Below are 14,642 nucleotides of genomic sequence, written 5' to 3'. Positions count from 1 at the left end.
CATAAATCTACATCTGAAAATTGCTTCTCTTTTGGTTCTAGTTTTATTGCTTGGAGCTCAAAAAAATAAAGCATTGTTGCCCTCTCATTCACAGATCAAAGTATGTTGCAATTACCTCAACAGGTACACAAGCTCTTTGGCTCAGAAAGTTTTGGAAGAAATTGGAGAAAAGCAAATTCAGGCTACACTAATTTATTGTGACAATATGAGTGCTATCAAATTAGCAAAGAATCCGGTTCATCATAACAGAACAAAGCAATCTGATACGAAATATCACTTCCTGAGGGAAGTTGAATTGAAGCATATAAATACTCAGGATTAGCTATCTGATATATTCACCAAGGCAATTGCAAGAGCTTAATTTTTGGCTCTTCGAAATAAGATTGTGAACCCTCTCAGCATCAAGAAAAAATATGCGGAAAATTGATTCTCAGCTCTCAGTTCGAGCAAGTCACTGCAAGTTCCACCGTTATATTCACTGTAATGAACCACCGATCCTATATTAAGACTACTAGTTAAACTCTATTTTTAACTTTGCTTCCTTATTAGTTTTTTAGTTGTGCGAATATAACATATAGTCTCTATTTTTAGAGAGGCTACCTGGTGATGAGTTTTTCCACCGTAGCCATCTATTATTAGTTTGAAAACTGTAATTATTTAGTTTTTATTCTCAGCAATAATGAATGCTTTGCATGCTCTGTTTTGAACGGAGAATTCTGAATTTTACATGCTAATTTTTTTTTAGAGGTGCAAAAAACTATATATGGAGACATTTGTATTATTTGACAGCTGCAATAAGGAAAACAGAGTACTCTGTCTTTGTGTGTGCTGTAAGTCTGAATTACTATTAAGTTTTGATATTATCTTATTTATCTGTTATGTTCTTTTGATTTTATCAGCTGGCTATAAGAACAGGGGCTTCAATTTTAAATCTACAATTTCAACACTTTTCTCGTTGGCTTGTCCTTTCACTTCAAGAAAACAACTAGCACTTATTCCGGCGGCAACTACAGCTTTGATCTTTTCTACAAATTTCTTCAAATGTTGCAGACCTTCAATCTAACAATTTTTTTGAACTCTCCATAATCTTCTAATCTTATTGACGATCTTTGTTTTGATTTATTTCCAGGCCCCAATCTTCTTGCTCTGATACCAAATAAAATTTTTCAATAATCCCAGAATGAAGAGAATGACAACAATACAAAATGAGTTTCACTTACAGCAGAAATTGAAACACAACGTATTATCTTTAAAACAGAGCAGCTTCATAAAAAGCTCTCAATACAAATAGATATAAAGATCTGACTGCCTCAAAATAGCCATTGCAAATATTGCCAACAACAAAATAGAAACCATATAAACCATTTACTAAGAAAACAAAAGTAAACTAAAAATGACTAATTTCTTTCCACCGTAGATAACATGCTAAACAGCAAAATAGAAACCATATAAACCATTTACTAAGAAAACTGTCAAAGCTTAGAAACTGCACTGCCGCAAAGCAAATGAAAACTAGCCATTGCAAATGTTGCCAACAAGATCTATTAGTTTTTCCGATAGTACGATATATTTTTTAGGCTGAGCAAAGTTGTGTTCCGTTCGTGGAAGTTGAATAAAAAATTTATGTTTACTGTTGCATTTTGCTTTTATTGTGTGTGTTTCTTTGACTGAATTTATAATGTACAATTAAGAATTTGTTTGCGTATGTGTTTGTGTGGGAGCAATTTCTGTGTATGGTGTAGCAATTTTGTATTGTGATCTATATTTGTTTGTTTATGTCTCTGTAGCATTGTGTGTTTTTGGATATTGCCCATGTTTTCAAATCTGCAGTTACAGACTAAATATAGATAGCAGAATCCTACTCATTTCTTCCACTCTTCCATTTTAATTTATTTATAAGTTTTCATCTAAATATAGGTTCCACTCTTCTTTAGCGTTGCAGGTTCTGGAAGTTTCTCATAAATTTCTCAACCTCTATTTATTAGAGGTGTTTGTAATGTTTTTTTGCATTGACTAGAATAGAAATTTTGCATTTTTAATAATTTCCTGTAGCAAACATTTCTTTGCTCTGTTTTCAGGTCTTTCAAAAAAGGACTCAAAGAAGTTTCTGTGTTGGAAGGCTTTAGGCAGTGCTGACAAGTTTTTTGACAAAAGCCTAGATATTGATGGTCTTCTGAGAATATGCGGCGGCAATCCTTCGGTGCTGGAGATGATAGGCTCAAAATTGCGTAAACATGGCAACGATGTCTGCGTTTGTGAAAGCACCATTGAATTTTTTAAGGGTACCCTAGCAAAAGGAAAGGGGGATTTAAGTAAAAAAGTATTCGATATGGTCTACAATACTCTGCAAGAAAATATGTACAAAGATGCATTTCTAGATATAGCAGCATTTTTCTATAACTGGCCTGAAAGGACTGTGGGTTACATTGTTGACGAGGTGGCGCTTAAAGCCATAGAAGAGGCAGCCCTGGTGCAGATATCCGAGGCAAGGAGAGTGATTGCCTACGACATCGTTCAAGCGCGCGGGAGGAAGTTGTCAAAAGCGGATAGAATAACTAATCCTCAATCCCTCCACAGTGCTCTGCAAGATACACAGGTACAGTCTGCCAATACGTCGGGAGTTTAGCTATATGCTCTACTTCTTTCCTTTCTCTTTCTATATTCAGTTATTAAGTTAAATTTCCTTAAAGCAAAAACTTATTTAAGGTTGGAATAGTACATGATTTTGCATACAAGCTTGTATGGGGGTTGTAACTTTCTCCGGGAAGCATATTATAGTTTTAATCTGATACTTTGTACTTGCAGAGACTTGAGAAATTGAAAGGAATTCATCTTCCACAGAAATATGTTGATTTTTATTGGGTATTTGATGGTGATTATGAACCGGAATTCCAACTTACGGCAGAACATCTGGATAAGACGCATCAGTGTCTAAGAGTTTTGATTCTTAATATAGAAACAAAAGTCACTGGAGCATGCACCAAGCAATTTGTAAATCTAAGGTATCTTAAAATTGATAGTGGATATTGCTCACCGATGGAGTTAAACAAGCTTCCGAGGCTGGCAATTTTTGAGGGTCGCATAAGAAGTGACGACAGTTTTCGCGACGTAAGTTTAGCATTTCATTTCTCTATCTATTGTTTAGAATACAGATATCAGATTTTATTTTTTTCCTTTTCAGGGCTGATTTGGAATGTCAAATGTGTCTGCAGTTACCCCATTCTTTGCGTAGATTGAAGGTGGATGCTTTAGAATCCCTTGGGTTGGATGAAAGTTTTGGTAAACTGTCTCGTCTGGAAGAGCTGGATATATCTCAAAATGAGCATTATATGACGAGGCTTCCACAGAGCTTTGGTCAACTAAAATCTCTTCGTTGCCTAAAATTGTGCAGTTTTAGAGAGCTCACTTCCTTGCCCGATAGCTTTGGTCAACTGAGCAATTTGGAGGAGTTGAATTTAAGTGATTGTACAAACCTGTCTACTCTCTCTGACAATTTTGGCAAACTGAGCAACTTGAAGAGGTTGAAAATAATAAACTGCAAAAACTTGCCTAATCTTCCTGATGGTTTTGGTCAACTGAACAAATTGAAGAAGTTAGTTATAACAAATTGTACAAACTTGGCTAGTCTTTGTGATAGTCTTGGTCAACTAAGCAACTTGAAGAAGTTGGTTATAGTGAATTGTACAAACTTGTCTAGTCTTTGTTCTAGGTTTGGGCAGCTGAAGTCTTTGGAATATCTGAGAATTCGTGGTTGCCGAAGTCTACAGAGGCTCAGTGATGATTTCGGATCATTGACATGTGTGGCTGCAATAGAGGCATCAGGGTGTCCTGCGTTGGAAGCAAAAGAAATGGACCGGGTGATTCAGTTGGAGAGCTTGATGGTGTTAAATATCTGTGAAAGCCAACTAATGATAAAGCGTTGGGAAGAAATAAAGGAGGGACACTCTCTAACTGTACGGACAGAAACAAAAAGATACAATGCGCTTAGACAGTCAATGTCGAGGGCATTATTTGACAGGCAGAGCAAATTTCTGAATGCTGATGGAGTGGTGAGAGAGTGGTCGTCCACCTTCCTGGCGGGTGAAGAAAAAATTGCTTTGCTGGTGACATGTTGTGATCTATGTTCCTCGGCAAATGAGAAGGCTTGTCAGATGGTGAAGGAGAAAATAGAGAAGCTTTCTAGTGATGGTTTGAACCACATAATGTATGTGGGATTAATGGAGCAAAGTGAGGAAACTATTCGCCAGACTCTCCGCCAATTATCTCAGGGCATTGAGGGTGGTGATTCTCTTTCTCTTTGTGCTTGGATTCCTTCCCACTACAAATGGAAGCAATTATTTGTCTTTTCTGCATGCTGCATGGTTATGGAATCATGGCGAGTACATACCTTTATTGCCGAGGCACAAATCTCGTCTAGCGAGCAAGGCAATCCACAAGTGGAATACTTCGGGCAAATTTTTCCCGACGACGAATACTTGGAGCAAATTTTTCCCGAGGACGAGGACGAGGACGAGGACGAGGACGAGGACGAAGACGAGGACGTGGACGTGGACGTGGACGAGGACGTGGACGAGGACGAGGACGAGGACGAGGACGAGGACGTGGACTTTACCGAAGACGTGGACGAGGATAAGGACGAGGACGAGGAAGGAGCAATGACAGATTTGGGACGTGGCTTCTCCAGTCTATATTCGCAGTTGCAGAAAACTTTTATCTTCTCCACTCTCTAAGCAAATAGTTTTGAAGATTTGTAGTGAAGTTTGGGTTTTCTATTTCGATGAGATTTCAAGTCACAAGTTCAGTGGGAAAAGTATATTTTTCAGATCAGACATAATAAGTAGTTAAAGTTGAATTTAATTCTAAGACGTTTTTAATATAAATAAAAAATATTATTAATCAAATTATAAATAAAACTGTATTTTAAACTTTAAATTTAAATTTGTAAAATTGATATTGATGATGATTATAAATATTTGTATTGTTTCTAGATTAAATTAGTTTGTTATTTATTCATTACATATATTATTTGATTATACAATTTATTATATTTAACATTTTATCATATATGTATCTTTAAATTGTCATTATTATTGTTATCTTCAAAATTATCTTTGTCTTATAACCTTTGTAATTGTTTTGTATATCAAAAATTGCATCTATTTTTTCTGTTCAAATAAGTGAAATCTACAGGGTTTTTTGATACAATGAGAAGATATAAGATAATATATCTTGACATGTTTATTTATAAAGCATGATGTAACATTTAGGTTGGTCTTATTGTTAGTTAAATACTTCTAACTATCTATGCCTAAGAATCATTGGAATTGTCCTTGATACCATAAACATCATCTTTTTCTTGTTAAAAGTATTAAAATTGATAGATAGCTCATATTAGAGTGACTTAAGGGCTCAAACTCCTAGGATCAAGTGCTAAACCAAAATATCATTCCACAAAAGAGAAATGCAAGAGAATAAATTTACCAATAATGGATACAAAATAATATTAGATGAAATGCAATTAATGGATATGTACATGGGTACATGTCATGAAATGCACATATGAGACTTTGCTTATATAGGCAAGGTTGAGAGGTAGGACTAACTAGGATGATGAGAAATATCTTAATCTAATGACGTGAGACAACTAGGGGAGAAGATCAAATGTCTATTAAAGACTTCTAAAACTATTCCTAGCTCCCTAAGTGAACTAAACATATGAATATGTGTCAAAAGGGCCTAACTAGAAACTAGTTAGACAATTTGTCTTCTTCACACCATAAAGGGAAAAGCCAAATAGGAAATACCACCATTCACACCATTACCTCCTTTAAGTGCAAATTAGGGATAATGATGAACAAATGAAAATGATGCAAGGATACAAACATGATGAGGGGTTTTGGCTGCTAGGCCATGTTAGGTACCTATGTACCAATACAATCAAACACACAAATGTAGAAAATGAGAAAACCTGGTGGGACTAAACTCTTCTCCAAAAGAGAAAAAAAATAAAAATTAGAAAGAAGGAAGAGAGTGGACTAAATATGACCCTTTAGGGATGAATCCATCACAAGTATATAATCAATTTTTCCCCAACAAGGGAGTAAAGGAGAGATTATGTATCTTCCCCTATAATGTTTAATCTCTTGTAGTAAATATAAATTATTGGTGATAAAAAATAATCCTGCGCCTACAAACAAGATTCCTTCCTTAAGGAGTGAAAAAAACTAAGTATAGATAGAGGAAATATTCTCATTCCAACTAAATCTATAACTTCACCAAATTTGGAGGAGCACAAATATAAATAAACCTATCACTAACTTTAGTAGAACCATTAAAAATGCTACTAAATTTGTAGACATTTGAATGATGCAAAGTTATTGTAGATAGGGGACAAAATTACAAGTATATACTAATGCAAGACCTACACAAGCTTAGATAAGTACCTTAAAAAATGGTCTTTTTAAAAAACAATTTAACTTTTCAATACCTCATATAAGGTTGATTTTTTGTAACTACTCAAACAAAAAAATTACAACACCATTTTGCAAAAAACATGGAATATCATTATTCATCAAGATTGTATGACTCTCTAAACCAAAAAAATGTTTTACCAAATTTATCCAAAGTGAGTAAATTTTATATGGGTAAGTGCAAGAAATTGTGTCCACTTCTTGTGGAAGTTTCAAACTTAGCCAAAAAGGCTAAATTGCACTCATGTAAATGAGATCCTAATTTTAATGAAACGAGATCCCATTTAGCTTCAGGATCTTGAGCCAAAATTTGGAATGAGATCCTGCTTCTTGGTGAGTTCCTAAGACGAAGGCTACGAAATGGGATCCCATTCTAAACTAAATGAGACCTCATTATAAACTAAACATGATCCCATTCTAAACTAAATACGATCACTTTTTGAACTAAATGATATCTTATTCTAAACTAAACAGGTTCCTTTTTACCAAAAAATATTGAATATTTAAGAAAATGGTCGAGAGGTCATTTTTTACCTTCATTTAAAGAGGATACTAATTGCAGGCCTCCAATACCAACCTTATTTCTTCATTTCTTTGTTCTAATTTTTGTTTTTAGTAATTTTTCATTTTGTTTTTTATGAAAAATATTGTTTTAATGAATTTTTTTTATATATTTCATTTTTAGGGTTAAAATAATCTAAAATAATTTAATGAATTTTTTCATTTTACCTAGGACAAAAAAACATAATAAAATACACAAAAACCACAACCAATTTCATTTCTATTCCTCACAACCTATTTGGGATTAAATATCTACCAATATTTCACTAGTTTTATTATTATGCCATGTTTATTGCATAAACTAATACCTAAATGAAAATTTATAACATACATCTTACCTATATGTGGGAATGGTTATTCATTAATTGTTATCATTCCTTGCCTCATATATCATTTCTTAACTTTATCATTCTATCTTGTCCATCTTAGGGAGGAACAATTTTACATTTCATTTCATAATTACATATGATATTTCTTACACCTGTTATATTGTACATTACATTAGCACATGGATATGGGGGCAATCAGTTCAATTTGTGCTCTCACAATCACATATCATATTGTTGCACTTTCTTGGTCCCTAACTATATTCTAAGAGTCATATAATCATATTGGGGGAGCATCATGCATTATGCCTTCCTAATATTACTATGTGTTAATTTACATGCCTATCATAATCTAAGAGTCACATCAAGGAAACCATAATCCTCCCTACATTATTTCAACTTTTGTTACCACTAGGAAAAATTATGACCTTACCTAACCAATGTGTGTTTGTTCCTTAGGTATGACATTCCTCTCTTGGGATATTCTTAATATTATGTACATGCTATTGGTAATTATTGTCATTGATGTGAACCCTGAGTGATGTGGATAATATTGGATATTTTACATTTCAATACAATTATGGTGTTGTCCACTAGTGTCAACCCTTTGATTGTGTGGCATCATTGATGATATCGTGATTATTGTCACATGGTGCAGTTGTGTGCATTGCTATGATGGAGATTAATAGAATTGTTGTCTTTAATGACTAAGTGTTGTTATTGATGATATGCTAATCATGGAAGTATATATTGTTGATATATTATGATTCTCAAATAGTGTAGAATGATGTCTTAGGTACTAATAAGGTAAATGATTGGTGATTGAATTATATCCATGATTGGATGTCCACCACTCTTGGCATTGTTATTCATATTCAATATAATGTAATGGATGATGTGATATATTGAAGATTTGGTAGAATGCAAATGGTTGATGGATGTTTTGTTAGATAGGTGTCTCACTTAGTATGTTCTAGTATCATACATAATTATGGTGATGTAGAAATATTGATATTCCTTATGTATATCGACCTTCTTGGTGTTGGTATCTACACATAGCATGTTATGTTGGTGCTAAGTGTTATCACTGATTTAAATTTTAGGTGATCAGATGAAGGTACAATATTATTAATATAGAATAGCATTGTGCAAAACTTTCATGGCCGATGTCCACCCTCTTAGTGTTGCCAACCAACATGCAATAGTACAGATGATAACTATGGCTAGTTATGTCAAAATACAATGATTGAGGGTTGCTTTTTTTAGATGTGCATTGTGGAGATAATTGGTGCTAACACTTGTACTTGCATATCTTTTTACAAATATGTAGTTGTGTGGAGATGTTGCTGATGATTTCCTAGATTGGATGTCAACCATCAATGATGTCTCACCAAATATTATAATGATGATGATGTATTGAAGAACTAAAATGAATTGTAAGAGCAATAAATGAAATAAATCCAAGTAGTTTGTTGATTGAATAAATTTTATTAAGATGAAGAGCAACTTTAGTTGAGAAAACACCAAAATAAGAGAGGAGACAAAAGAGCTTTTGATAAGGGAAAAAGAAAAGAAAAAACCCCTTATAGATTATGAATGAATGGCAATAGCCTAATGTGAGAGAGAAAGAGAGAGCATGAATCTTATTACAATATCTTGTGAGTGAAGAATGAGAGGAGAAGCATCTCATAAATAGAGATGAGGAGAGGAGTTACAAAGTAACTCCCATCTGTATGAATGCCACCATTCATGCTATGTGTGTGCAATATGGAAAAATCCTTTTAAGGAGGAGAAAACTAATATTCCTTAATAAAGAAATTAAAAGAAATGAGTCATCCTCATAGATGTGTGAGATATCACAAAAAGACAAAGATCATGTACGAATTCCAAAGAAATCCCCTAACATAAAAAATAAATAAATTATAACTTTTACCAAGTAAATATTAATATTTTAACACCCCCCTTAAGCTCTACTTGTGGAGTTTACGCCAAACCCTTCAATGGGTTGTAACTAAGATTTTTACAATGAAGTTAGAAATTTTTTACGTAGTGGCTTAGTTTGAATATTGGCATCTTTATATTGTCCTTTGTATTAGAGAAGAGAAACTTACTTGTCTTCAATTTATTCCCTAATGAAGTGATGTTGAAGAGAAATATTCGTTGTCCTTGCATGGAAGATATGATTCTTTGTCAAGTAAATGGCATGTTGATTGTCAGAATACAAAGGTGTTAGATCTTCTTTAGGTAGCCCCAAGTCTTCAAGTAACCATTGTAACCAAATATTTTATTTAGATGCATTTGTACAAGATTTATGCTCGGCTTCTATGGAACCATGAGAAGTAGATTGTTGTTTTTTATTATTTTAATACATTGCACATGAACCAACAAAGAAATCTCACAGTGATCCCATAATACTGGGTTACACTTTTTGTCCAATCTTGACACTAAAATCAACATTTTGCACCATAACTTTACTTTCTAGAACACTTATACAACTAAACCATTAAGAATTTGAAGATGAACTAAACTATTAATTTGTGATACTTTCTATATAAATTCTAAATATATATCTTTTTTAAATAATTAGAAATGAACTGTCCATATTGTTATGTAACATTTAATAACATAATATTTACAATAATCAACATTTTTTATAGGTGACATTTATTTTGTAGTTCGTAACATTTTTTTATAGGGGTATGTGCACAAAGATGGTTGTCAGAAAAGTGGACACCACCCAAAAGAAACATGAAATAACAAGCAATGCATACGCGGTTCTAAAATTTGAAATCACCCCATATGTGCTTAGGTCTATTGTTATCGAGCCTAAAAAAGATAGCGCGTATGTGCTGCTTTTAGGAAAGTGAGCGCGTACACACTATATTTTAAGAAAGTGAGCATGTACACGCTTCTTTTAGGAAAGTGAGTGTGTACACGCTCATAAGCCCTAAAGATTCGCGTACGCAGTACTTGTCAAAAAAAACAAAAAAAAACTAGGTCTTATTTTCCCATGACCACGACTTTTTTTCCTCCATTTACTTCACAAAACCACAAATAGGCTTCCTCATTTCTCCTCCAAGCACTATGGATCAAGGTTAGTTTTTCTTAATTTTTGTCTTTCTTTCCCATTTATTCAATTTTTTTTACGTTTTGAATTTAATTTTGTTAATTTTAATTAAGTTTTCTTATTTTTTGTTTCAAAAACCAGATTCTGATAATCCACAACAAGAACAACAAAATGCACCTCCTAAAACCCCTAAGAAAACCCACAAGATACACCTCCAGTTCCTCCTTTTGACCATACATCTGAAACACATAAGCAATTGATTAATCAGTTAGGGCAAAACATGTCTAAAATAAATAGATTGATTAATAAATTGAAAACATCTAAGCTTGAGCATCATAAATCCCTCGCCATTAGCCTAGAAACATTAGCTATTGGTGCCACAGCTATTTCCACACAAATTAAAAAATGGGGAAACTTTAGGGATAGGTGTCGTCAATACTATGCTGATGGGTTATCATACTAGGGAGTGAAAAATAAAAATATTAGTAAACAACAAATATGTGCCCTTTTTGTTGATCCTAAGACTGTTGATTCTTTACCTATTAATGCAAAGAGGTTTCCCATAAATTGGTGTACCAATGTGAAGATGAAGAATCTTTTTTGGCAAAGGTGGTGGATGGTCTTTGGTGATCCACCTTGTAATAATTATGAGGTGCCATTGCATTTTTTGAGAAAAGTATACTGTGAGTTTGTCCTCAATGTGCGGTCAAACTATTTTGACATGAGAGAGTTCCATGGTAGAGGTAGTGGCTCTGCCCAAGATAAACTTAGAGCCCATAGGCGAGTAGCCCCGGAGAGTCATCGCCCCCTAGCACCCAAACCCAAGGTGCATCAGGCTATCCTAGTAGAGCTGAAAGAGTCGATGGAGCTACAGACTCTTCAAGCGGCTACATCATTGATTGGTGCCATCATCCAGCATGGGAAGTTGTTAGCACAACCTCTTGTACTGGATGATGAGTCATTATTTACTCCAGGTGGTGATAGAGAGCCCATTCAACATATGTGTGTGAGTTGCTTGGGGATATGCTCAGGGATGGATGACATGGCCGATGAAGATGGATCCACATCTTATTCATGCATGATTTACAGGAGTAGATTTCAGGCCCACACTATTGAGGATTTGGCACTGACAAAGGAACTGATGGACATGGTGTTTGCCCATCAACGACAGACACAGGTGTGTTGATTTGAATTCATAGCATTTTATTTATTGGTCACTTTAAATTTATAATTACATAAATTAATTTTTATTTATACATCGATTTAATTTGAGACAAATAATATGCATTTCAGGATGCAGTAGCGGTATCCCATACTCCTCCCACAGTTACTACAGCTGCAACTTCGATGCTTGAGGTATAAATTTTGTAACATGTTAAAATAAAATAGTAGACATTAAATTCAAAAAAATTACAAGATGTACTAACTATCTTTAATGCTTGGTCCAATTTTTGGTTTGTAGGTGTTGACAGGGGACCAAATGTCCCAGATTGATGACATCAAGCTCTCAGCAATGGATTTTGGCCTACAAGGCTATACAATATCATATTTTGTACAACCTTTTTTATGTATTGTTTTGATGGAATATGCAAGTAATTTCATTTTAGATTTTTTAAATTATGTTTAATATATTATCTGTATTAATATCTCATGTTAATTTTGTTTTTTTAGGGTACCCCTTCCGCATCTAGGCCTTGTCCTAAGAAAAAGAATTCCTCGAAAACGGCAAAACATGGGAAGAAGGTAATTGAACCCAGTTTTAGTTGTAGAATTGTTTGAAAATATTGAAATCGAGTCTTAGTTGGGGTTTGTAGATTGATTAGCTTTTTTTGTCTATTTTACATGTATAGTGGTCATTCAACTATAAAGATTTGTTGAATGCACTTGATTCGCCCGTGGATCAAGAGAGGGCAGAGGTATGTATCTCTACTTTATTTTCTTGATTTCATGATTATATTCATGTGTACATGTGAACCATAGCTGCTTCATCAATGGCGAGCCCTCCTCTATGCACTGGAAAATCATCTCGAAATCCAATACACTTTTGTTTTATATATTACATTAATTGTTTTTAACCTACAATGCTTATCATTATATTGATTGTATTTAATCTTTGATAATTTTTGTATAGGTAATAGCAAAAGTTTCTCCATCGATGGTGAGCCATCCTTAGTCCATTGGAGAAGCATCTCAGGAATTGGTACGTAATTGTTCTCTATATTATAAATTTTAAGTGTTTTTGATGTATTTATGTTAGTACATTGTATTAATTATATATTTAATCTACAATATCCCCCTTCGTGGTTCAGCCATAACATAGATCCTTTTAAGTTTGTCTTCAAGAAAACTCCTAAGAGTGACAAGGAGAGGAGAGCGAAGATATTAGCTCTGAGATCAATTGGTGAGGTAATCTACATTTCAATTGCAAAGGGATTATAGTTAAATGCATAGTTATGTTGTTATGGCTTTTGAAATGTGGTTTAGCAACCATCTACAGAGCCACGTATTGCATTGAAGAGGCTCAATTTTGATGATCCACCACAAGTTTAGGATCATATAGTGTTAGTTGTGGTCATAGAATGACCAATACATGTAGATATATTCTACATTTTTATGGTATATTGATTTGGACATGGCATATGCCATATTTTTGTAATACTTGTATTGACTTATCAGACATGGCTTTTTTTGATATATATATAAATGTTGATATTCGATCCAATAAATGTGTACTGAGTTCATTATTGTGTATTCGTTGTATTTCGTGGTTGTCCTTTTATAAAGTTAATTGATCATTTTCCTATGTAATAAAAAATATGAATATAAACAACAAAGTCTATGATATAAAACATTGCAATCATGGAATATGATTTGATAAAATTTCTAAATTGTTGAATTAACCCTACAAAACTCCTTGTATTCATTTCATTATTGTGTATTCGCTATATTTGGTGGCTACCCTTTTATAAATTTAAATGAATATTTTCCTATGTAATCAACAATATGAATATAAACAATAATGTGTGTGGTGCGAGAGCACCCTCACGCTCGCAATGGTCAAATTTTGGTTCTCGTGTGAACAAACTCACATCACGAGCACGTCTGGGTGGGTAGTTTTACGCTAGGCATGCTCCTCTGATGCATCCCAAAGCGTCGAAATTTCGAGTCATAACCTATCGGTGCGATCTCTCAAGTGTCTTGAGTCCAAAAAATTATCAAACTTTGACAGATTGTTTCTTCCAATCCATAACACATATGATCAATCCATTTGAACTTGTGGGGTCGTGTGAGGCTCCTCTACAATGTTTTATCTTTATTTTTGATGACTCGGAGCCATTTTCAACTGGTAGCATTGTTTTGCCTACTGCAAAAACTGTCAGTTGCATGTAATGCAAAGTTGCAAGATAGGCTAGATTTGATTTGGTTCATCATGTACACAAACCCACATCATGAGTGCATTCGAGTGGGTAGGTTTACACTAAGCATACTCCTCTTGTGCATCCCAAAGCATCAGAACGTCGAGAGTCATATCCTACCGACGCGATCTCTCAAGTGCCCTGAGTCCAAAAAATTATCAAACTTTGACAAACTATTTCTTCCAATCCAGAACACATATGATCAATCCATTTAAACCTGTGGGGTCACATGAGGCTCCTCTACAATGGCCTATCTCTATTTTTGATGACTCAAAATCATTTTCAATTGGTAGAATTTTTTCACCTACTGTAAAAACCTTCAGTTGCATGCAATGGAAAGTTGCAAGATAGGCTAGAATTGATTTGGTTCATTGTGTACACAAACCGACATCATGAGCGTGTCCAGGTGGGTAGGTTTATGCTATGAATTTTCCTCTCGTGCATCCCAAAGCATTAGAATGTCGAGAGTCATACCCTACCGACATGATCTCTCAAGTGCCCTTAGTCCAAAAAATTGTCAAACTTTGACAGACTGTTTCTTCCAATCCAGGACATATATGATCGATCCGTTTGAACTTGTGGAGTCGCATGAGGCTCCTCTACAATGGCCTATCTTTTTTTTTGATGAGTCAGAGCCATTTTCAATTGGTAGCATTTTTCACCTAATGCAAAAATTGTTAGTTGCATGCAATGCAAAGTTACAAGATAGGCTAGAATTGATTCGGTTCATCGTGTGCACAAAATGATGTCACAAGCATGTCTGGGTAGGCAGGTTTACGCTAGGAATTCTCCTCTTGTGCAT

General features: G+C 34.3%; 1 protein-coding gene across 1 annotated transcript; it reads left to right on the top strand.

The window, feature by feature from the left end:
• Positions 1 to 2,092: 2,092 nt before the first annotated feature.
• LOC131866466 (probable disease resistance protein RPP1) lies at positions 2,093 to 4,730 on the top strand (the record flags this gene model as incomplete). Its single annotated transcript, XM_059215456.1, is given in 3 exon segments — positions 2,093 to 2,596; positions 2,806 to 3,108; positions 3,213 to 4,730. Coding segments are annotated over 3 exon segments (2,325 nt in total), but the record flags the coding sequence as incomplete, so codon positions are not given.
• Positions 4,731 to 14,642: the final 9,912 nt, after the last annotated feature.

Source organism: Cryptomeria japonica, unplaced genomic scaffold (genome assembly GCF_030272615.1).
Source record: "Cryptomeria japonica unplaced genomic scaffold, Sugi_1.0 HiC_scaffold_145, whole genome shotgun sequence".
In the NCBI taxonomy this organism is placed as follows: domain Eukaryota; kingdom Viridiplantae; phylum Streptophyta; class Pinopsida; order Cupressales; family Cupressaceae; genus Cryptomeria; species Cryptomeria japonica.
Note: the sequence above shows the minus strand (reverse complement) of the source record. Positions and strands in the feature narration are given on the sequence as shown.